The sequence below is a fragment of the Pelodiscus sinensis genome, chromosome 2, assembly GCF_049634645.1.
Source record: "Pelodiscus sinensis isolate JC-2024 chromosome 2, ASM4963464v1, whole genome shotgun sequence".
Classification (NCBI taxonomy): domain Eukaryota; kingdom Metazoa; phylum Chordata; order Testudines; family Trionychidae; genus Pelodiscus; species Pelodiscus sinensis.
The window spans coordinates 223390654-223416003 of NC_134712.1; the positions used below are offsets into that span (position 1 = coordinate 223390654).

At 45.1% G+C, this 25350-nt stretch overlaps 1 protein-coding gene across 9 annotated transcripts in view; it reads left to right on the forward strand.

Annotated features, from left to right (window-relative positions):
* Positions 1–3156: 3156 nt before the first annotated feature.
* ARMC3 (armadillo repeat containing 3) overlaps positions 3157–25350 on the forward strand; it is a 140376-nt gene continuing 118182 nt past the window's right edge. Inside the window, exons 1-4 of one of the 9 annotated variants that reach the window (XM_075922518.1) lie at positions 3157–3869; positions 11485–11596; positions 15070–15127; positions 20194–20242. In XM_075922518.1, the coding sequence (XP_075778633.1) occupies positions 20195–20242 (48 nt within the window). In that variant the 5' untranslated portion in view covers positions 3157–3869; positions 11485–11596; positions 15070–15127; position 20194. Of the gene's footprint in view, positions 3870–3991; positions 4138–11484; positions 11597–15069; positions 15128–20193; positions 20243–25350 lie in introns of those variants that run through there. The other 8 variants (XM_075922516.1, XM_075922515.1, XM_075922510.1 and 5 more) reach the window with 8 other exon arrangements.

Genomic DNA, 25350 nt, shown 5'->3' on the forward strand with positions numbered 1-25350 from the left:
AGTCATACTAGATTTGTTTAATTGATGTCTGAATTTAAACAAATTGGGCAGGATGCTTGACTCAGATCATTTGTGGTAATTCTTATAATGTATCAAAATTATATTGTAGTTTTGTCCAAGTCTAGCTCATCAAAAGGAATTCTTTCAAAATGTATAGAGGGGGAGGGGCAGCACTTCTTCCCTGGAAGCTGGATTGTGCAGTGAGACTCGGGGCTTTCTCTACTGCTCCCCTCTCCCCCAATCCTTAAATAGAGGTCAACTTGCTGAGCTGAGCTGAAAGGCTGAGATAGCTGCAGTCCTGAGGAGAATGGTGCCAAGGCGATGTGGACTGTTGCCTAACCATGGCGGACTTGCCCCATGACCACACCGTGATGCTGGTTGAAGCAGGTCTGGTGGTCACTCTGAGACAGGTAGCGCTGGGCCTTCATTTCTGAGAGGTCCCATGCTGCTTTGAAAGTCTCAGGGAGGATGGCATGCCCAAATCCCCACTCTGGCTACTCCCTGTAGGGGAGTCCAGAGACTCCAGACTTGACCACTCCTCTGGTGGTGGTGGAGTTAACGGCTCCGGTTGGTCCATAGGCACCAGAGTGTCCCAGCATGGGACACACTCCTTTGGCCTTATTGGACTTGGCAGGTGTCCTTCCTCACTCCAGCCACTTCTTAGGGATGTAAGCAACTAGTCGACTACCCAATAAGCCTAGGAGGCACCAAACCTATCAGAGACACCGGCGTAGGGGAGACAGAGGTGCGGGCGGAGGAAATGGCGCATGTTCCCTACTATGCCTCTCCCTTTGAAATGTACAAGCGCTGCTGTGCATCTCCCTCTGAAATGTACAAGATCTCCCACTAGTGATATTGAATTGTGAGTAATTGACTAATCAAATAGCCAATGCATTTTGCATTGGCTATTCGATTAGTTGATAGGGTACCTCCGCCTTTGAAGTGTAGCAACAGCCTTACGGCTGTTGCCGCACTTCAAAGATGAAAGCACCACATGGAGGCCAATGTCAGGCTCCACACGGTGTTTCAAAGAGGCAGCACCGCATGGAGCCTGGGGTCAGCAGGGAGACCCCAGCTGATCCCAGGCTCCACGCAGCACTGCCACCTCTTCTTTCTACCCCTCCTCCCTTGCTGCCTCTATCTGAAAGAAGCAGCAAAGGGGGTGGGGGGCCGGAGCAACTAGTCGACTAGCCTGTCGACTACCCAATGAGCACTTGCTTATTGGACAGTTGACTAGTCCTTCACATCCCTATCCTCTATGGCTCTTGTACATTTCATTCAGAGAGGTGCAGCATGTGGGACTTCATGTGAGTGCTTCAGTCCCCACTCATGCGGGTTCCCCGCTGCTCCTCGCAGGCAGCTCTTGTACATTTCAAAGGCAGAGGCACAGTGGGATAGTGAGTGCCCCCCTTATTGACTAATCAAGTAGTTGATGGAAATTCCATCAACTCAATGAGCTTATTAATCGAAATTTAACATCCCTACTTTTCTTATGCGGTATCATACGGTGTAAAAGTACTGCAAAGATGTCCCTGCAGGGCCTGCTTGTGCTGAGGGGTCTTAGAAGATTCTTCGGGTGCTGTGACATCTAGCACCAAAGAAGGCGCATTGCAAAACAAAGAAGCCGGTTTCGTTGCCAATCCCGGCTTTGCAAGCTGACAATGCAGGGCTGACTCCATCAGAAGGAGTTTTAATCAGAAGTCCCTTTCTTTTTTTTGTTCTGAGTCTAAACCCCTGCAAATCATGCACTTGTCTTTGATGTCCTTCACTCAAGCACCTATGGAAAATTCCCTATGGGCATAGGTTTCTGACAAGAAGCACATGGTTTAAAACCCTGGGACAGAGGCATGCCTCAGCCCCCAAGGTAGGGAGAGGATTACTCTCCACTATCTAAAGATACTAACTAAAACAGTGGTCTCCAATGTTTTTAAGCACAAGGTCACTTTTTGAATTTAAGTGCAATCCAAGATCTACCTCAAACCCAAATACCCTTGCCCCACCTCCTTTGTGCCCCTTTTCCAAGGCCTCGCGCTTTCTTATTCCATCCTCCCTCTCCCATCCTCCTCCACTTTCACTATGTTGGGGCAGAGGGTTAGGGTGCAGGCTTTGGTCTTGGATTAAGTGATTTGGAGTGCAAGAGGGGCTCTGAGCTGAGTTTGTGGCAGGCAGTTGGTGTACCGGAGGGGCTTCTAGGTGCAGGCTCTGGGAGGGTGTTTGGATGCAGGGGTACTTGGGGCTAGGGCAGGGACTTGGGATGTAGGAGGGGGGTTCACAGCTGGGGTAGGGTTTCAGGATGTGGGCTCCAAATGGGCACTGCTTACTTCAGGCTGCTCCTGGCTGGTGATACAGTGGGGCTAAGGCAGGCTTGTCCTGGCCCTGGCCCTGAACCACTCCCAAAAGCTGCCAGCCAACTCCCTCCATCCCAAGCCCTGTTGTTTCCCCTCTCTGCTCTGTGGAGCTAGGATACAGGCGGGGAAAGGGGGCACTTTATATCAGTGCCCCTCTTCTCGCTCGCCTGCCCTGCACAGCAAGCAGTAGGCTCCTGGGGGTGTGGAAGAGGCAGTTCTAAGGCAAAGGGCAGGAGATGTGCAGTAGTAGGGGGAGGGGCAGTTGACGTGCCCTGCTATGTAGATGTGCCCTAAGGTGCCACAAGATCCCCTATCAGGTGTGGTGTTTGTTTATTAGGTGGTGTAGAATGAAGGATCAAGCAGACTGCAGATCTTACTTATTTTTTACCCTTAAAGTGCTCAAAGCTTAGGGGAGGAAAGTAAATGAGATTGTTTACTCCCGTGTGAAAAAGCATAAGGGATTAAAAACCTATTTTTGTGCAAAAATCTGTTCTCTAAACTCTAGACTAAAGTCAATAAGGTTACAAAGGTGTAGCTGTCAACAGGAATTGCCTTTTTTCTCATTCCCTTCTCCAATCATACACTTTCCATGCTTACTCAACATTTTCCATTTGGGAAATAAATTAGTTTGTGTTGGCACAGAAAAATTAGGATTCACTTCAGGTTGATTTAGCTTTAAGTTTTGGGAACAAAACTCAAAAGAAATCAAACGTGAGGTACCTTTATGATGGATTGAACTGTTTCAGACACAGTAAGTGGATAGAACCCTTCCTTTGCCTATTTACCCAGTCTTTTTTATTTTGTTTTTTTGTTACCATAATAGGGCTACCCTACTTGAACTTTCAACTCAGGCCAATGTGTTATACAGTATCTACACAACAGTATAGAACCCATTCATACAACTTGAGTTGGTAGGTACCGATCCAGATGACACACCTCAGCGGGAATGTCTCTTTTTTGAAGTTCAAATATGGTACCCGATCATAGCTGCTAAGAAATGATACAGCGGGAGGACCACGGCAGCACCAGCAGTCGCTGTGGGCATTGGCGAGCTTCCCGGAGAGGTGCAGCCCATCTGGGTAACTTTCACCCCCTCTGCCCTATCGCCCTGGCCGGGGCTCTCCCCTCTGCCCCCTTTTCAACGCTGGTTTGCGCCTCGGCCCCGCTCCTTAGTTCCCTGCCTCCAGCTGTTTGACCCCGCCGCCCCGGCACGTCACAAAGCGGTCTCGGTCCCCGGAGCAGGAGGCTCACAGAGGCTGTACATGGGTGCGAGCGCCCCCAACGCATCGGATGCAGCGCACAGCGCCACAGGCCTCTGCGGGCAGCACAGAGCGCGTAGCGCGAGATTCGAACCCCCGGACCAGGGCGCGCGCGCCTGCGCCATACGCCTCTGCGCTGCCTCCTCCCTTGGTAGCCTGAAGGGAGCGTGCGCCTCAGGCATGTTCTGCGTTTCCTAGCAACCGGGAAAACAACACGGGGGCGCTGGGCCCCGGCTGCTCCCCTGGGCACCCCTCGCCGCGGGTGAGTGGCGCGTTCCCCGCGGGACTGGGGGAGCTGGCGTGGTGGTGGGGGGGGGGGGGCGATGTCCGTCTGTCTGAGGGGCGGGCAGCGTGTGTGTTTGGGTGGGATCTGCCCTGGCCGGTCCGTGCAGGGGTCTGTGCCTGGCTCCCAGCCCCGGGGAGAGGGGCTCGGTGCCGGGGGAGTCTGTGTGCTCCGTGCACTTCCCCACTCGGATGTTCTTTCAGCTCTGATCATCCCCATGCCAGTCAGTCCCCATTGAAACCGTCTGGTAAGTCTGTTTATGCGCGCGCCGCTGCAGGGGCCCGCGGTGAAGTACGGGAGGCAATGTAGGAAGACGCTGTAGCAGTGCGAGGACCATTCCGGGTTGCTGCGGGCAGGGTCCTGCGCGCCTTAAATGGGATACTTCCCCAGTCTCCATCAGTAGCTCCACAACTGGGCTAGATCAGTGGTGCTGGAACCTTCAAGCTTCTGTGACTGCGACTCTAAATTGCCTCCGGTCCGGTCCAAATCCTGCTGAGGTCAACCCCAGTTTTCTGTTGACTTTAAGGGGAACTTCATGCGACCCTTAATAGCAGGGCTACTCAACTTTGGAAGCCTGGGGGCCACAGTGATGCTCACTACACATGCTGAGGGCCGTAACTTAAGTGCGGTTGCATATACATGCCAATACAGATGCAAATATATGCATATAGTTTCTTTCACACATTGTCCCCAAGCTCCCAGCACCTCCTTCCTGGGGCTGGGAACTCTGACACCTGGTACCTGTCTGTCCCAACCAGCCCATTCACTTGCATCTTTCAGTGTTCACCCCGCCTGGCAGATGCCTCGCCGTTGTGGAGTGTGTTCGCAGTGGAGATTGTGTTCAAAGGATCCCACGCATGTGCTGCGTGTTGAGCCTCGCGTAAACCCAAACTGTATCATGGGCAGGACTGGCCCGAGGCGGGCTGTGGCAGCTGGCACCCTAGGCGGAACGTGCGATCAGCGCCCCTGCCTGCACGGCCATCAATGGAGTAATGTCCTCATCGGGCGCCTCATTGAAGGCGGCGCCCTAGGTGACTGCCGAGTTGGCTTATTGTCATGGGCTGCCCCTGACAAACAGGCTGTGGACCACATGTGGCTGTGGGTTGAGTAAACCTGCTTAATAGTGAACTCTAGTATTCTGGAGTCTCTTCCTGCTTCTCATTCATTTGTGGCTACTCTGTTCTCTTGGTTGGCTTGTGGTCATGCGACTAGAGCATATTATTACCAACTCAAGGTATTTAAAAATCAAGAGTCAAGGTCCCCCCCAAATGAATCATTTAAATATTAATTTTATATTCTTTTTATTTTCCTTCTGGCTTTAGTCTGTTTAGAGTTCCCCTTTATGCTTTTCTTCACAATAAGAAGGGCTAGAAATTACTCTGTAAAATACAGTTTCAGAGGGATAGACATGTTATTCTGTAACTGGAGAAACTTAAACAACAACAAATAGTCTTGCAGCACTTTAGGCTGTGTCTAGACTGCAGAGAAAAGTCAGAAAAAGATACGCAAATTGTGAACCATAATTTCCGCCTTTTGGAAAAAAGAGGCATTTCCGAAATTTGGCCGGTCTACATGGGGCCAAATTTCAGAAAAAACTCCTCTTTCAGAACATCCCTTATTCTTCTCACCAAAAAGAATACAGGGATGCTGAAAGAACACGTTCACTTTTTTGGAAACTTCCGAAAAAGCGGACGTATTCCCTGGATGCAGCAGAGCAGTCCAGACAAAGCGTTAGAGAGACTAACAAAAAAAGTAGATGGTATCATAAGCTTTTGTGGGCATAACCCACTTCTTCAGATGAATGGAGTTTAAGGGGTCCAGTTTTCACATAAAAGCACAGAGAGGGCATGGGGAGGGGAAAGGAGGAAAAAGAAGAAAAAAGGGGGAAGAAATTCTCAATTAGAGAGTCCATGCTAAATGAATCTGATAAGAATATTTAGTACCCACTTTAAGTACCCTTTGTTTGAAGTTGAGATTCCCAGAGACTCACCTAACTCCAGTAAATAGAGTTGTAGGATAAACCCAAAAGTTGCAAGATTTATGATAAAGTCTTAAGAGTTGGCAACACTGTGAAAAACTAAGGTGTGAGAATTCACACAACTGAAATGGGAATCAAAAGGCACGGTTTGTTACAATTGAGATCTTAGTTTAGTAAACTGGCATAGCTACCTGAAAAGTTAGAAACCTTTGATTTATATAACTCTTAAATCGTTTGCTTATGAGGCAGATCCTCTTTGACTTGAGTATTAAAACTATCCTGCTGCTAGTGTACAGAAGGTGATTGCATAACTATCATGTCACAATTATTTTAGATTAATATTAAAGCAGTTCTTCCCATCTCTCTCTTGGGATGAGGGATTTTGCTGTATTTCTCAGTGTGACATTTAAAATCCCACACATAATTTTTAAAAATCTCCATCATTCAAATTGTCACACCTTGGATTCTCCAAGGATGTATACTAAGGATGTTAAAGACTAATCGACTAGTCAACTATCCAATAAGCATTTGCTTATCAGATAGTCTTTTTACTAGTCAACTAGTCAATATGCCCTCCCACTTGCTGCCTCTGTGAGAGAAACAGCAAAGGGGGGGGGGGGAACGGGTACTTCAAAGTGGCTGCTGCACAGTTGGTCCCAGGTTCCAGGGAAGTGCCACCGTGAAACACAGAGTCAGCTGGGGACTCCCCAGCTGATCCCGGGTTCCGAGTCCCCCAGGTGACCCCCCCCAACTTCCGAGTCCCCAGGTAACCCTGAGCTCCACAGCTGCCCCTTTAAAATGCCGCTGCCATGCATTTCAAAAGGGCAGATGCCATGGAGCCTGGGGTCAGCTGGGGACTCCCTAGCTGACCCCGGGCTCCATGGCTTTGAACTGCACAAGAGCCTCCACTGGGGACTCTTGTGCATTTCAAAGCAGGCACGCTGCATGCAGCCCAGAGCCAGAGGGAATTCCCACTGGCCCCTGCTGGGGCTCTTGTACATTTCAAAGGAGGAATGCGGAAGTGCCTGTCGACTAGTCGATGGAAATTCCATTGACTAGTCAATTAACCGCATTTTAACATCCTAAATATGTATTAGGTCTGGTGTTATGTAATATGTCCATTAATGATTTGAAAAGGGAGAAAAATGTGAGATGGCAAAATTTGAAGAAGAGGCAATTTCTTTTAGTTTAATCAACAGAGAAAATTGTGTCCTCAGTATCATCGAAAAGCTAAGTGAAGGGCTGCGCTATGGCAAAATAATGTATATTGGAAGGAATATTTTGAATTTTGCCATCACATTAATGTGTTCTAAATAATCTCTAACCACTCGGGGGAATGATTTGAACAGCCTTGTGGCAGCTCAGTGAAAACATCTGCTCAAGAAACTTAGTAGAATTCGAAATTTTATGATCCCATGTTAGAAATAATTAGTACAAAGTAAGCTGGGATTCTGTATTCATTTCTGGTCATTGCATCTGAAAAAGATGTAACAGGCATTGAAGGAGATGAGAAACAAGCAACAAATATGATTAGAGATGTGGAAAGGCTGCTGTATGAATAAACTTAAAAAACAACAAATGGTCTGGTAGTACTTTACAGACTAACAAAACATGTAGATGGTATCATGAGCTTTTGTGGGTACAGCCCACTTCTTCAGATGATCGGAGTTTTTCTGGAAAGGCCTGTTTTGAGAGATGAAAATTCAGAGAGAAAATAAGGATATAAATAAAATGAATAATGCAAAGAAAAGATAAATCACATGCATATAGTTAACTCAGGCTTAAAATAAAATAAAAAAAACGGGATGGTCTATGAAATTGAAAAACAACAAATTTAAAACTAATAAAATCATGTGTACATAATGCATAATTGACTTGTGGAACTTGTTGCCACAACATACCATGGAGGCTAAGAACAAAGAATTTAAAAAGAGTTTAAATATTTGTATAGATGATAACATCTGCAATTATGTTAGGATAAAAAAAATTGTTGGAGATATAAACCCTTATGCTTCAAGGAATTCAAGCAAACCACTAACAGATGCAAGTTAGGAAGACTGATTTGAAGGCAGGTGTGACGGACTGGGCTGTGTCTGGGCACAGCTGAGGGCGTCCGCTCAGGGCGAATTGCTCAACTTTGGGGCTCCTTACGGTCCCCAGACTGGTGACCTCTCCAAACAGGCCACAAACCAGTCCCACAGAGCGCTTCAGCTGCTGCCTGAAGCCTCACGAGCAAAACCCCTCCAACACCCCAGCAATATCTGTGCCCCAGATGGCCCCGGGCCTCATACACAGGTTGTGGGGGGGGTCTTAGAACCCAATCCCACCTACCATGAACAAGTTCTGTCCGGTTCCAAGAAACCAGCCACAGATCCCTGGTCAATTTACACTCTGGACCTTACCCACAAATCATGCTGAGCCAATCCTTTAGAATCTACCATCTAAAGGTTTATTACTGCAATAAAGAAAAGCATGAGAGTAAGGTTGTTAAAGAATAGTACATTACATGCATCGAATCTCCCAGTTCTCAATGCAGGCTCTAGCAGAGATGTTACAGCTGCTGGTTTAAAAGTCCTTGTTGCGCATCTTAGGATCAGGATGGGTCCACAGTTCTTTCTGGCTCTTCGATCCCTGCATTGCTGCCTCTGGGATGAAGTGCTGAGCTGAAGACCAAGATGGAGTCCACCACATGGCCTATTTATCCCTCCTTCCTGGTCTCTTCTTGGCTACAGCAGGTCACCTGGCCCACAGCCTATTCCTGTGTTCCCTGCTGGTAGCCCTTAGGCATGAGTCACCACTCATTCTTTAGGTGTGTTCTTGGCCCATTGAGTGCCATTGTCCCACAGGGCCTCGCTGATTAGCATGTCCATAGGCCGGGCTCTGCCCAGTGCTCAACCACCTGCAGGGAAATATTCAGTATCCACACAGATTACAGATTCCTAACTGCACACACAGACATTATACAATCACATGACGAGCGTACGAAGGATTAGCAGACAGTGAGCTTCTATTCAACACCCCACATGGCCCCCTTTTATACCTTTTTTGGGGCCAACACCCCCACCTACGGGTGCAGCAGTGATCTGGCTGCTTCCCTCAAATTCAGTAACGTGACAGCAGGTTACATGCAATTTCATCTGAAGTATTTGGTACATGTCAGTGTCAGATTCAGGATACTGGAATCCATGCACCTGTTCCGATCCAATATGTTTCTTTCTAGTGGCTTGAAGGGAACACTGTTATTGTCTTCTTTTTCTTTAATTTCTACTCATTTATTCAACTTCTTTGTTTATTAATCATAGACTATGCTTTGTACTATACAAAACAGAGAAAGACAATTTTTTGCCACAAATAGCCCACAGTCTAATAGAACTAGACTCAAATGTTTTCAGCTGCACATGTAAAGGGATTGAATGACTCAGGGTATGTCTACACTACAGCACTAATTCGAACTAACTTAATTCGAATTAGTTAATTTGAAGTAAGCTAATTCGAACTAGTGCATCTAGACCTATAAACTAGTTCGAACAGCATTTTGCTAATTCGAACTAGCATGTCCACATTGAGTGGACCCTGAACCGAGGTTAAGGATGGCCGGAAGCAGTGCCGGCAGGGCATCAGGTTAGGACTTAGAGCGTGGAGCTGCTGTCTCAGGCTAGCCGAGGGCTGTGCTTAAAGGGACCCGACCCCCACCCCGGACTGACAGTTCTCAGGGGTTCTCCGCTTGCAAAGCAGTCCTGACTTGGAGTGCCCTGAATGCCCACACTCGGCACATCACAGCACTCGGCCATCAGCCCGGCTGCACTTGCCGCTGGCTGCCATCCGGGGAGGGTTAATCGGGGGGCTGCAGGAGAGCTTCCACTCCGAGGAGCCCGCAGAGCCACCCCAGTCCTCTCCACTGGGGGCTCGTACTCCATTCCTCCCTCACCTCCTTCCACTTACCCCTCCCTAGCCCCCCTTCCTGATGTACAAAATAAAGGACACGTGTGTTCAAAAATAGAAACTCTCTTTTTATGGAACAAAACTCGGGGAGACTGGGAAAAGGAGGTGTGAGAGGGGAAGAGAGAGGGTGGGAGAGGGGAGGGCAACTAAAATGATCAGGGGTTTGGAACAGGTCCCATATGAAGAGAGGCTAAAGAGACTGGGACTTTTCAGCTTAGAAAAGAGGAGACTGAGGGGGGATATAATAGAGGTCTATAAAAGCATGAGTGGGGTGGAGAGGGTGCATCAAGAAAAGTTCTTCATTAGTTCCCATAATAGAAGGACTAGACGACACCAAAGGAAAGGAATGGGTAGCAGGCTTCAACTAGTAACAGAAAGTTGTTCTTCACAAAGCAAATAGTCAACCTGTGGAACTCCTTGCTGCAGGAGGCTGTGATGGCTAGAACTAGAACAGAGTTTAAAGAGAAGTTAGATAAATTCATGGAGGTTGGGTCCATGGAGTGCTATTAGCCAGGGGGTAGAAATGGTGTCCCTGGCCTCTGTTTGTGGAAGGCTGGAGATAGATGGCACGAGACAAATGGCTTGGTCACTGTCTTCGGTCCATCCCCTCCAGGTTACCTAGTGTTGGCCCCTGTTGGCAGACAGGCTACTGGGCTAGATGGACCTTTGGTCTGACCCAGTACGGCCATTCTTATGTTTTTATGTTCTAAGATCAGGGCTCAGGGTCGGGGTCTCACTCGACCACCTTGATTTTCATGCAAACCTGCTCCTGGGTGGCCAGGCTGGCAGCTATCCTGCCCTAGACGGCTGCTTTCCTGTGCCTAGTGCAGAGGTCGTGGACGTTGGAGGCTTCCCCCCAAACCTCGATGAGGTCCACAATGTCCACATTAGACCAGGCGGGCGCCCGCCTCTTGCATCCCCGGGCAGGCTCCCGGGAGCCGCCAGCCTGGTCCCGGGAAGAGGCGGAGGGCTGGGTGGCAGCGGGTGGCTGGCTCATGCCATGCCAGCTGCAGGGTCTTCTGGCTGGGTGCTGGCAGGCTTGCATCTGGCACGAGCACCGTAGCCAGACCGTGCTCCTTTAAGGGCTCCGGGGCCGGGATGGGGGCAGACGAGTTTCCCTGGTGGTGCCTAGAGTGGCCACCAGGGCAAGCTGGGAAGGGCTAGCCTTCCACTAATTCGAATTAAGTGGCTACACAGCCCTTAATTCGAACTACTTAATTTGAACTAGACGTTAGTCCTCGTAGAATGAGGTTTACCTAGTTCGAATTAAGTTCGAGCTAGCGGTTTGTATGTGTAGAGCCTATCTGTTAGTTCGAATTAACTTTGTAGTGTAGACATACCCTCACCTACTAGTGTCTGTGTTTTTGTGATAAACATTTTAGTTTGAGTTTTTCTGAAAATAAAATGTAGTAGTTTAGTACTTTTTCAATATACTATTTTTGTCACTGGATGTGTTGGCATAGAAGATTGGTAAAGAGCTATGGATCCTTATATATCTAGGATGACTACTCAGATTTGATCCCAATTGGTGATTTCTGTGATTAAGGTCCAGATTGGTGACACTAGCTATTTGTTGATTTATCAGCAATAAATTGATAGACAAGATTTGTTCTTAGTGGAAAAAAAAGTCACCAAAGAAAATCCTCACAATTGGTACCTTATTGATTATTTCAGAATGCAAGGGTTCGGTGAGGATGAAGACTGAAATACCCTCTCCCCAAGTGATTTGACAAGCTCTCTTCAGAAGAGATCTAAAGTATGTTTGGGGAGTGACATGGAAAAAAAGGTAACACTACCAGTCACTGTTAATGTTAGCAATCCCTGTGATATTATCACAAGTCTTATGATATTGATGCATTTTTAATACCCTAGATACTGGAATCTCATGAGAATCTCAGTTTCCATGAAAAAATAAGTAAGTTTCTAGCCCTTATGATTGTGAAGAAAAGCTTGAAATTATTATTCAGGTAGACACTAAAGGTTCAAAAATCAGAAGGCAAATAAAAAGAACTATGTGGTGGGGTTTACAAATCCCACGTTATTAAAGAAGGGAAGGAGCAGTACTGTCTCAAGAGAGCCTCAGTCCCCAGAAACTATAGTGCATGCTTCCAAATGGAGGGGAGGTACGGAGATACTTTGTGAAGGAGGGAAGCCATTTAGATCAAGAAGGAAAGGGCCTGGTATATCTGGTTTTGGAGGTTAGTTCATATATAAAGGGACAGGATATAAGAAATCTCAACGATGGAATTGGGAGAACGAAAGAAAGGAAGTTGCAGGGCTGGCACTAATGTTAGAGCAATAAGAAATGACACCTGAGATGTAGGCTGGGGCACAATTATACAGGGTTTTGGTGTCAAAGATGATACATTTAAACTTGATACTGTAGACTAAGTCATTGGTTTGCAAAGTTTTTGGCCCGTGGCCCACCCGGCTTAATACAAACCTTCTGCAGACCACCAGCTGCTAATGGTAACTCACCATTAATTATATAATTACACCCAAACCATTTTGCTAGTACTTCAGATAGGGAGAATGGTTAAATTTAGCCAGTAATAATTTAGATTAATATTTCCTTTCATAAAACAGATTAAGCACTTTAACTTTCTCATGTTAGTTTACCAAACTTCATTTTAAATAAAGTAAAATATTAATTTATGTCCAACACAAAAGCTTTCACCATTGCCTTTATTTATGGCAGGAGTGGGGAACTTTTTTTGAGTCAGGGGCCACTGATCCACATCAAAATCAGTTGGGGGCCACACAAGTAAAAAGCAAAAAAAAAACCCAAAAAACCCTCTGAAACCCCACAACTCTCACTGATGTGACCCCCAACTAAGACACCTCATTCTCATGGCAGTCCAGGGAGGAACAGTGAGGGCTGAGGTTCAGGGCTTCCCATAGCCCAGATTCAATCTTCTGGGGTTCTGGAGTAAGTGGATTTTGTAGACCCCCCCCCCCCCGGCTCCGGGGTGGGGTAAAAATGTGGGGTTCAGTGTGTGGGGCAGGACTTCCAGTGAGTGGGAGAGGGAAAGGGATGCAGGATCTGCACAGGAGGTGGGGTACAGAAGGGGGTAAAGGTACAAGGTCTGGGTGTGAGGTAGGGTACAGGAGCAGGCTGGGGGGAGTGTGCAGAAGCAGGGATGGGTAGTAGATGTTTGGCCATGGCTGAGGATACAGGAGCAGGCTGGGGTTGCAGGGTTTTGGTGGAATGAAGAAGTGAGGGAGATAGGGGTCTGGGCATGAGGGGAAGGGGAGCACTTACTTGCTTTCACTCCTGCTGCTCCCATTGGCTAGATTCTGTCCAATGGGAGCAGCGGGGAAAACCTTCAGGTAGCATGTCCATGCACTGGGGAGAGGGAGTGGTAGCGTGCAGAGCTGCTTCTAGCTCCACTTTCCTGCGAGCTGTATCCAGTGGGGAGGCTCAGGGCTTTCTCCCACCCCTCCTCCAACAAATGTTATACAGGCAGTCCCCGAGTTACGCGGATCCGACTTATGTCGGATCTGCAGTTACGAACGGGGCCCTTCCTCTCCCTGGTCTCCAGCAGACCAGGGAGAGGAAGCAAAGCGGCGGAACACGCGGCCAGCTGACAGCCCAGACGCGTCTGGGCTGTCAGCTGGCTGCGTGCTCCGCGGCTTTGCTCTGCTCTGCTCTGCTCCTCCTCCCCCTCCCCCTCCCCCTCCCCCTCCCCCTCGCCCTGGTCTGCAGACCAGGGGGAGGGGGAGCAGAGCAGAGCAAAGCGGCGGAACACGCGGCCAGCTGACAGCCCAGACGCGTCTGCTCTGCTCCCCCCCCTCCCCCGTCTGCAGAATCAGCCGCTGATCAGTTTCAGCAGCAGCTGACTTGGGGATGCCTGGGGTCCTTAAGTTGAATCTGTATGTAAGTCAGAACTGGTGTCCAGATTCAGCCACTGTTGAAACTGATCAGTTTCAGCAGCGGCTGAATCTGGACGCCAGTTCCGACTTACATACAGATTCAACTTAAGAACAAACCTACAGTCCCTATCTTGTACGTAACCCGGGGACTGCCTGTACTTGTAGAAATAGAACTAGCAGAATCTTGTTGGGGGATAAGTCAATATGCCACACTGTTTGTAAAGGCAGAATTCATTTACTGTCCCTAGCTAATAAAATTACCCACCACACATACAGACACTCATACACACAGTTCAACAGATGGAATATAATTACCAGCCTCAGTTGTTCATGCTATTCCACTGGCCAGGTGGTCTAGACATGAAGAGGGGAGCCGAGTTGTGTCAGTCTGCGCTGATGATCATGGAGGATGATTGTAGAACTGAAAGACCCAGTTCTGGTGTTTTGCACTCATCTTTTTATGTGTTTTAATCCATGGAGCCTGTCCTTTCCCATTGCCCCAGGACACTGTATTACCATGAGTCATCAGATAAGGGCAGATGGGACTTTTGTCTCTCTCTTTCTTGGGTGGGTTCTTTTGCAGGGTTTGCTCATAATGCTCTTCATCCACCAAGGTGGTGCTGGCAGCTGGTCTTCAAGGCTGGCTTGAGGGACTGATTCTTTTACACGAACACACATTCATACGTTTACATAGACTCACACCTAACTTTTTTAAACAGAGTTAAGGCAGTATGAAGTTTAAAATGGAGTTTGTTACTTTTTTATAACCTTTATATAGACTATATATATAGTAACATTAACAGATTATCCAAAGGCAGTTCTTAACAGGTTACTAACACATTAATCTAAATCCCATTCATAAACATTGGGCTGGAATTCATGAGGTTACATACATAATGTGCAGACCTACACAGGAAGCCGGCTCTGCAGAGGGTCCGCAAGGCAGGAGCACCAGTGCAGGCTCCCCATTGTGGGGAAGAGAGGGAATGGAGGAGGCTGCAGCTCAAACTGTGGACCACCTGCAAGGTGTCCACAGACCATTAGTGGTCCATGGACCTCCTTTTTAGAACCACTGGACTAAATTGTAGTAATCAAGGTAGGAAATGACAAGCTGTTGGGACAGAAGGAAAAAGTTGGATTTCTATAATGTAAAAGACAAACCTAGACTTTATTTAGTCTAATTAATTTTATTTTTAAGTCAAACTAATTAACATGTTGAAGAGAGAGAATACATTTCTGGGTCCTTAGGAAAAAATAGAAGCTGGTGGCAAAGACTGCAGTAATACAACCACAAACTATCCTGGGGCAGGGCACCATAAGCTTCAGAAGTGGATCAAGTGATAAATAAACTGGTCAGAAGTTATTCTTACATCCTTTTCTCTCTAGCTCCTCTCCATAGGAAAAAATTCCCTCCAGAACTAACCTCTGATTTCTTGACAAAGAGGTAAGTTCCACATCTGATGGTGCTTCTTTTTTTTCCCTTTGCTTTGTGTCTCAGCTGACTGCTGCTCATAGCTTGCAGGGTCTTAGGCTGTTCCTTGTCATGTATATTTTAGATCATGGTAGAAGAAAAGAACTGGAGGCAGTTAGTGCTTTATAAGTTCAAATATCTGATCCTCTCATCATGTAAATTTTTGTTTTTAAATGGATAGAAATGGACATTGTATTTCAATCCAGTATTAGAAGTCGATATTTGGAATACAGTAAACTTCCGATAATCTGGCACCTTTAGGACCCAGGGGGTGCCGGATTATCAGATATGCCGGACTATCGGAAGGGGGGGCTATGAGCAGCGGCTGAATCTGGGACAGCTGGGGTGCTGTAGGGTTGGTCCCGCAGCCCCGAGGGGAAGCACTACGGGACCTTCCCCGGTAGCACTCCAGCTGCTCTGCCCCCGGCTTCCCGGATTCAGCCGCTGGTCAGTTTTAACAGCGGCTTAATCGGGGAAGCTGGGGGCAGAGCAGCTCCAATGGTCCGGTTGCCCGGAGCACTTCCGGGTTGCTGATGGTGCCAGACCATCAGGAGTGCCGGACCATCGGAGTTTTACTGTAGTTAGTAGGATTTGAAAGTGTGTTTGAACACTGCAAATTTCATTTGGGCTTTTCATATTTTTCAAAGTAAGATTTGCAGACCATTTTCCTTATAGTTCACTTGCCATCCATCACTCTTGTATGAATTAGTGGAAAGGAAAACTATTTCTGCACTCATTTAATCTTTGAGTTTATTAGGGAATGATGCATTGAAAATCCACTTCTTGTTATGTGTTACTCTTCAATATAAAAAAGCCAGTTGTCATAAGATACTAATTTACACTTGACTAAGTTATTAAAATACTTTTATGCCCTTAATTCTTTGATCTCAAGTAACTTAGGAAAAGTATATGTCTTGGTAACAGCTTTTAAAATCAGAGAGTGTTTTTCTGCATCACTTTGGTTAAAAGATCCTTTACCATGTTCTATAATTAATATAGAGTTCCATCTTTAAAAAGGACATAATGACAAGTATTTCAGACCCAGAATTTTGTGACAATTAAAGTAATAATCTCACTTGAAGGATGTCTGTATACTAAATATTTAATTAAAATATTTATTTTCAAACTTAAAATAATAATGAAAACAATGGAGAATAAAAACAGTAAGACTATTATAGTACTTGAGTGTATTCTGTTTCAGTTACATGTGATGCATTTTCCTTTCATTCTAACCTTAAAAGGGCCTTGCTACATAAACCAGTTAGGCAAACTACTGTGCTGGCTATAATAAGCTATTGAGGAAGTAGATATGAGAGATGCATTTTCAGCTGGCGGAAGCTTGTTTGAATTTTGCATATACTGAAAACTGGAATACAGGTTTTTTTTAGTCCAGGGGCCAGGCTGTGGAAATTGACAGAAACTGCACTCATATTACTTGTTTTCTGGTGTTGCTATTTCATCAGTCTAACAGCTGACAAAAATATAAAATCCCTCACTTGTCTTTAGGAAGCTTTGATAACACAAATATGGTGATGAGAGAATGAAACAAAATAAAAGGAGAAACAGAATAAAAGGATTAGTCTCTCTAGTCCAGTAGTTATGGCATACACCTGTGACTTGGCATGATTGGGTTTAAGTATCCACTCTAAATCAGGCAGAATACGGATTTAAACTTAATTATCCTATGTTTTTGTACCCCTGGTGAATGCCATAACTGCCAGGCTATGGACGATGGGCTCACTGATAGCAGGAATTCCATCCTGGATCTGAGAAACCTTCCTAAAAAGGATTTGTCAATACTACTCTTTAATAGGAAAAGTTTCTGATTTTGATGAATTGCCACTTTTGGATGAAAAGTTGTGGGTCAGTGTCTTTTCCATATCTATTTACCCCAATTGACTGAGATAATACTGTATAAAATTCACATTTTTTTAATTAGCAGAAAACAATAAGGATCCATGTACATCATTGCCCAGAGTAGCCACTAAATAAAGGTAGTTTTATGTGAACTAACCTGACAAAACCATTTAATGATAGAATATACAGTAAAACTCCAGTGGTCTGGCATCCAATGGTCCGGCGCTCCTGATGGTACGGCACCATCTGGAACCCGGAAGTGCTCCGGGCAGCCGGACAATTGGAGCTACTCTGCCCCCGGCTTCCCCGATTCAGCCACTGCTGAAACTGACCAGTGGCTGACTTGGGGAAGCCGGGGGCAGAGCAGCTGGGGTGCTGCCAGGTTGGTCTGCAGTGCTGAGGGGCGCATTTCCCCCCCCACTCCACCCCAGACCCCTCATAGCCCCCCCTTCTGATAGTCTGGCCTATCTGATAATCCAGCACCCCCTGGGTCCTAAAGGTGCCAGATTATCGGAAGTTTACTGTACCAGGATAATCACTGTAGTGGCAAAGTAACTGTCTGAATAAAGTAATTAAGGTCCTGAGGTGAGGCCAAAGGCTGTTAGATCACTGAACACACAATTCCTTCATTCTACCGGTTGAACCTCTCTAATCCAGCACCCTCAGGACCCGTCCGGTGCTGAACCAGAGAATTTGCCGAACAATGGAAGGTCAGTATTTTCTAGCGGCATTATCTACACTTCCACTGGGATCTTGGAAGGCATTTAGGAGTAAATTAGAGCTAACTAACAACAGAGAACACTGAGCTAAGACTGGTGGCTGTAAACAAACTTTACAGGACCGTGAGAAACTTTGTCATACTCATGAAAAGTGAACATTCAGCTAACTAAAATCATGCTGGATCACTGATGTTGCTGGACCAGACAATGCTGGAGTAGAGACTCAACCTGTAATGCTCATTCATATGGATCATACCACTTTTTAACATTACCGACAAACCCAGAACTCTTTGAATATTGTAGGGAAGTGTAGCATTCCTTGCATATTTATCTGAGTTTTGAGTAAGATCCCATGATAAAATTCTAAGTGTTTGATTCTTCACTGCCTTGAATCGTGTGTATACATCTGTATAAAGTGAATGAAAACACTGTCAAGTTAGAATTGAAGTATGTTACACTTGCTTTGCACAGATGCAAATGAATGCACAAGGTACAAAGCAGTGGAGAAATAGGCTCTGGATTTTTATTAAATAATTTGTTCGGTCGTCTTTTCCCTTTCCACTTCCAGGGGCTAATCTGCTTCTATCCACAGCATGTAGTTATTCCACTGATCATGAATGTCAGTGTGTCTTCATAGAGATCCCTGTCTATATTTGTGTAGGTAATTACTGCAACTATACATAGAAAATATATTTGTGCAACTAAACATCCATTTTCATGTACAGTTGTGATAAATGTGTGCATAATTTTGTGCATGCATATAAACCTAAACCTACATAAAAGTTGACCCTTAATATATATCCTATATGCGAACAACAACTATCACTACAGCCTTACTTTGTAACAACATCTTGCCTCCAATAAAGTGTCTCTTTCTTGATCACTTTTTGGAGGTATATTTTGTTGGCATTTAAGCTTTTCTAAATCTGATCAGCTACGTCTACACAAGCCAGTCTTGCTCAAGAACATATGCAAATGAGGCGCGATGATGAATATTGCCACACCTCATTTGCATATTAATGAACCACCATTTTGTGCAAGGGGCTTTTGCGCAAGAGCCGTTCTGCCTGAAAATAAGGAGTAGAATGGCTCTTGTGCAAGAGGGGTTTTTTGCACAAAAAGGAGCAATGTAAACTGCTCCTTCTTGCGGAAAAGCCCCTTGCACAAAATGGCGGCTCATTAAGTATGCAAATGAGGCATGGCGATATTTATTGCCACACCTCATTTGCATATGTTCTTGCGCAAGACTAGTAGTGTAGCCGTAGCTATCAAGTGTTAAGAAGTTTGACGTCTTGGATCACAGAGGTTCCCTTGAGACTGTCACCTGGACTATGTCTACACTCGCAGCTTCTTGCACAAGAAATATGCAAATTAGGCTAAGTGTGGACTATTGCAGAAGCTCATTTGCATACCTCATGAGCTGCCATTTTTGCAGAAGAGGCTCTTGCGCCAGAAGGAGCTCAAGAAAAACCCTCTTGCGCAATGCCACTACGCCGATTATTTTCAGGAATAACGGGATTGCGCAAGCGGGTTTTTCTTGTGCAAGAAGGGGCAGTGTAGACAGTTCCTTCTGGCGCAAGAGCCTCTTCTGCAAAAATGGCGGCTCATTAGGTATGCAAATGAGCCTCTGCGATAGTCCACACTTAGCCTAATTTGCATCTTTCTCACGCAAGAAGCTGTGAGTGTGGACATAGCCCTGGCGTGCTGATCATACCACTGAGCTCATCTTTCTGCCCTCTGGGGTGCTCCATCACTTTGTCCTGCTGGGCCAGGAGTTCTGGTCTCCCCAGAAAAGGCACCCAAGATGGAGTAACAGCTCTCCCTCCCCCCCGCAGAGTAACACAGATGCTGAGAACAGCTCTGGAGGTTTCAGCTTCAGGGACTTGTCAGCATCCAGGAGCATAGCCTTCAAAAAGGACCAAAACCCCAGATAAATCAGTCTTTCTCTGTATAAGAGTTTTAGAGTTTGCTTTCTTTATCAGTGAAAGAGAGCTATGCACAGCTGTTGCTTTCCCCCACCCTCGGTAACAATTATTTACAACCCCATGAAAAAACACCAAATTCAGGATGGATTCCAGCACCAGGTGGCTTGGTCTTTATATGACCAATCACAGTTTAAGCTTACAGGAAAAACAGAACTATTTACAGATCATTGTCTTGAGCACCTTGCCATTAGGTTTATTAAGTACCACTATTGGCTTTCACTAGATTTCATATTTCTAATTTCATAAACAAGCATGATGCTTGCACACATAGAATATGAACATTCAAGTGATCACAGGCTCTTAAATGTTAGGTTACTTGACCTGTTTTGCAGAAAACATATTTGAGATATGCATATTCAAAACGTATTTCCGTAAAAATATGGAGACATAGCATCCCGACAGTATCCCTGATGGCCTGTGTCGTAAGACATACAACATCACTTGTTTATTAACTGCTTTGGGGTTTTTGTTTTTTTAGAATGGGCAAAAAAGTAAAGAAGGAAGTGGAGCCTCCTCCGAAGGATGTGGTAAGTGTATAAAATGCTATGTACTGTGAAATGAACATATCACACAATTAGGCTATGTCCACACTGCTGGTTTTTTTCAGCAGAAGAGATGCAAATCGTGCTCTCATTTGCATATCTTCTGCTGATCCTTTTGCAGAAGAGACTTTGCTACTAAAAAGCCTCTTGTAGACAGGACCATTGTTGGGAAGAAAAACTTTTTCACAAGATCCCTTATTCCTCAAAAAATGAGGTTTACATGATGTGTTGTTTTTATGAAGAGTGTTATATTTGGCAGTGTTTACAAACAGTAATGTATAAAATAATCCATGCTTCATTTTTCTCTATGGTCTGTATGTTCCCTTCTGACTGTAAACATCAGAGAAAGGGAAAAAGTAACCAAAAACTCCCTGGCATTCAAACTGTGGAGACTGGCACATTCTCAACTCAATGAGAGTAGATGTGTAGCAGTGTGGATGTCTCTGTTACTGCACAGACCTTAATGATTTGCATATGTTTTGAGCTCTAGCACCATGGATTCTGTGTTATCTGCAAAAAATCAGTGTCGATGCATTGCTGTCAATTTCGCCCCCTTCCCCTCACAGTGATCTGGATTCTTTGGGAGCCATGCTGCTATTGGCTGTGCCTCCAGTGACTCTGCAGTATTCTCCTTTTTGGGGGAAAGATGGGAGAGGTGGCAGAGACCATCAGAGAGCGTTAATGATGCATCATATTAAAAAATTCACTGAATTTTTATGGGAAGCATGCCACATAGAGTGGCTGCTCCCTCGCTCTGCCAGTTGCCTACAGGCTTGCAAAGCCTGGACCTCAAAGTAGTTTAAGGAGGGGCATTTAAGAGTTCCTGGGGAAGATAGAAGCATGCTGTGTTGATTCTATTACTTACTCAGTCTTGTTGCTTTCTTGGGTTATTTTTGTTCTCTTTTCATCAGGGGTGGATGAGAGTGCCGCAGGGCCCAGGGCAGCGTCACGGGGCCCCGGGCAGTGAAATTTCGCGGGGCCCCCCCTTTGACACGGCGCATGCGCCGTGGCGCCACGGCGCATGTGCAGGGCCTCGGGAAGCGCGGGGCCCGGGGCAGCCGCCCCACTCTCCCTGCCCTAAATCCGCCGCTGCTTTTCATTTCATTTGCTCCCATATACATTGTGAAAGAGAACACATAGTCTAAACTTAGCTCCTCAGTTCCTTTTCATTGGCTATTGGTGCCTTAGCAGGATCCTCTTTATGTAGTTTCTTTTTTAGAGGTGGTAGACTTGTTTCTTTTCACTATCCACTGTGGGCCAAATCCAATGTCCATTGAAGTCAGTGGGTGCTGGCTCAGGCATTGTGTCATGTGCCTATCCTGGTAATCTGATGAATTTTTCTTAGTTTTAGATGCCTGGCTCTATCCTTGCAGGGATGAGGACATTTTGGATGAGAGCAATACAACTTATGTCCAAACTTTGTAACCCAGCAACTTGCAGAAATGATACTTTTTCCATTATGATTAGCTAGTTTTCTAGGAAACAGTGGAATTTTATTGAAAAGTGGAAAGCATTCATTTAAAGCATCCATTAAAACAGAGTGTCCAACTTATTAGGGGCTCTAGTGGGTGGAAAATAGTATCTGAGTTCCTTGTGCATTTTTCCATTAATATTTAGACAATAATGAATTACACATTTTCATGTACTAGAAATGTCATCCATCTGAACTACAGAAAGATGTGAACTGCAATCCTTAAAAATTGCATTTAATTTTTATACGCGCTATGTATTGGGCCAGGTGACATGCAATGGACATCCAATGTTTTATTCAAGCTTCACCTCTGTCTTCAAGTATAGGACAAGTGTTGTCAAGGCGGGAAGTTTTACAAACAACTCATGTAGATTTAGATTAGAATATTGAATTTACAGTTTGTAAATTTTGGTCTGAAATCATGCCTGCCTCAGAGAAATATATTGTTCTAAAAATTATGATTTATCTGAAGATCAAATAGGACTCTTTTACAGAAATGTTTTGCAGAAGTAATACATCTTTGAACTTTTTCGGACTGGAATTGATAGCATGGGAAAGTCATCATTTTGTTCCCTGGAGGTACTGAAAATAGCAATGCAGATATATGTAGTTATCCTTTGCGTTACAGAGGCAAAGGGAGGGGACAACACATTGATATATCTGATGCTATAAACTATTGTAAAAAATACTGAATAGTTTCTTTAAATGATGTGAATGGGTAGCTGGTTAACTGGCAGCTCCGCAGGGCTGGCAGCTCCGTGGACCTGGTGACTGGGAGCCAATAACCCCATGGTCTAGGGGCTGCTCCAGCTGGGTCAGGCCCACCGCCCGTGGGATCCCACCTGTTTACTGATTAAATGGGATTTTACATCCCTATCTTTAAACTTGTTTCACTTTGAAAGTGTCAGGTCTTAACATTCTTGTATAATTCTTTGTTTCTTTGGGGGACTAACAATCTACATTCTAGAATTAGAATTATGTATTCTAATGATAATAATAAATTGATAATAAAGCAGGTCCAGATAACTTACATCCTCAAGTTTTAAAAGCTACCTGAGGAGTTTGCTGGATCGTTAATGTTGCTTTTCAATGTTTTAAGAACACTGGTGAAGTTTCAGGTGATGAAGAAAGCTAAAGTGCCAATATTTAAAGAGGGTAAATGGAATGACTTGGGTAATTATGGGGCTGTTAGTCTGACATCGATCTTGGACAAGATAGTGGAGCAGCTGATCAGGAACTTGATTAATAAATAAACAAGGGTTGTGTAGTAAATACCATTTGATATGGGTTTATGAAACAGTGATCATGTCAAACTTGATAGTTCCTTTTTTAAATGATAGACAAAGGTAGCAGTCTAATATATTTAGACTTTTGTAAGGCATTTGACTTTGTAGTGCATGATATTTTGATTAAACAATTGGAATAATATGGCACACATTAAATTGATTAAAAGCTGGTTATCTGATAGGTCTCCAAATGTAACAGTAAAAAGGCAAGTGGGTGGATTTCTAGTGGAGTTGCACAGAGAAAGGTTATTAGCCTACACTATGTAACATTTTTTAACAGTGACCTCAGCCTGAAAGAGAACATAAAATCATCACTAATAAAGTCTGCAGACGACACAAAGATTGGGGGGAGTGGTAAATAATGAAGAGGACAAATCACTCAGAATGATCGGGCTTGCTTATTAACTGGTTATCTAATAAGTGTCCAAATGTAACTGTAAAAAGGGAATCATCATCTAGTGGGTGGATTTCTAGTGGATTTGCCCAGGGGAAGGTTTGTTGCCTACACTAAACAGTATGAAGTTGAATATATTCTTATTGAATATGGAACCTGCCAAGCCTAATCAAAGCATCCTCAGCAAAGTGCAGAGCCCTCAGACCCACCATCAAATGGGATTAAAGTGCAGTCATCATTGATAGGAGACATTAACTCTTTTTTTGCCACATGAGGGATCCTGCCACTGGCCACAGATATACAAGCCTGGTCATTGACCTTGTCCATTGGAAATTCATTCAGAATGACTCACAAGTAGCATGGCAAATCAAAGCTGGGTGTACACATTGTAGGGTCATCATAAGAGATTGGTTTCTGATGTCAGCTGAAGACCATTCTTCATGTCACATTGACATTACAGAGAAATCTGGGTAGGCCAAGTTGTCTCACAGAGCCAAGTTGTCTCACAGAGCCAAGTTGGCCCCACTGACAAATGCACTCCTGGATGGTCAAAGAGATCTGTGTATATTGGTAGGCATGGGTTTGCCCAGAACTTATTAACCATTCTGGCTGTACTATCCTCACAACATATATGTGAAGTAGCGATGCCACTTAACATGGGAAGTCACAGTACTGATGTGGGTTAAATTTTCCCATTTATGATGTGCATGACTGAGTGTCGCTGTGAGTCAACCAACTTGACTAAATGTAAATGGGAATTATTAGGGAAGTTGCTGACCTTCCTCCGTGACTAACTTTGCTGTTACATACCCAATAAGCCCAGCTACATAGCCTTGGAAATGACATAGTGGCACTATGTCATTTATCTTTGTTGACTTCCCCTGATCACTGCACCTGAACTGCTGAAGCAGTGCTGCAGTTGCAAAAGCCAGGGTGTACTCAGCTGCCCAATATACTACTGAACTCCATTGCCTGTCTGTAGATACTGAATGGAATGAGGCTGCACAGAGACATCAGTTTCATATTAGCTTGAACAATGGTATAAACAATGAACTGGCACAGGTTGAGCTGCCATACTGTCTCAATGATTTGATCTACCTATATATCAGAATTAACATCTGCCTTACTGACCAGTGCCATGAATAGGGCTCACCCCTCGAGCTCTAACAATGTCCTGGTCTTTCACCTCTCAACCACCCACCCTACTCAGGAAACCATAATCCATGCATGTAGCCAGGCCTGCCCAAGCCTCACTGAAACTGAGAAGTCTCAATGCCAAACTTTGGGTCTCTGCCTATATTGTGGGGTATAATGGGGTTTGGCATGCAGGTCAGACCAAAGAGAGGTTGTGTCATCTCTTGCCCTGCAACCCTTAGTGCATTTCAACACTTACTGCTATATCTTCCAGCCTGGGATGTTCACAGCCAGCCACGAGCATATAGGTCAGATCCTGAGTGCCTGCATATAACCGCAGTGTTGGTCCAGCAGTTCTGACCCCAGCAGCCTTCCATTCACATTCCCTGGTCTCTACCAGTTTTAATTACTTGCAAAGTCACCCTAAAACACACCCACTCCCAAGACTAATTTTCAAAGAAATGAAAAGAATAAGTTACATTAAATTGAATCTTTGGATATATGAACTCCCATGACAACTGCGCTCCTGTGGGATTATATGAAGCTCAAAGCCCAGGACCTGATGAAATGCATCCTAGAATACTCAAGGAGCTGATAGAGGAGGTATCTGAGCCTCTAGCTATCATGTTTGGAAAATCATAGGAGACAGGAGAGATTCCAGAGGACTGGAAAAGGGCAAATATAGTGCCCATCTATAAAAAGGGAAATAAGAACAACCCAGGAAACTACAATCCAGTTAGTTTAACTTCTGTGCCAGGGAAGATAATGGAGCAAGTAATTAAGGAAATCATCTGTAAACACTTAGAAA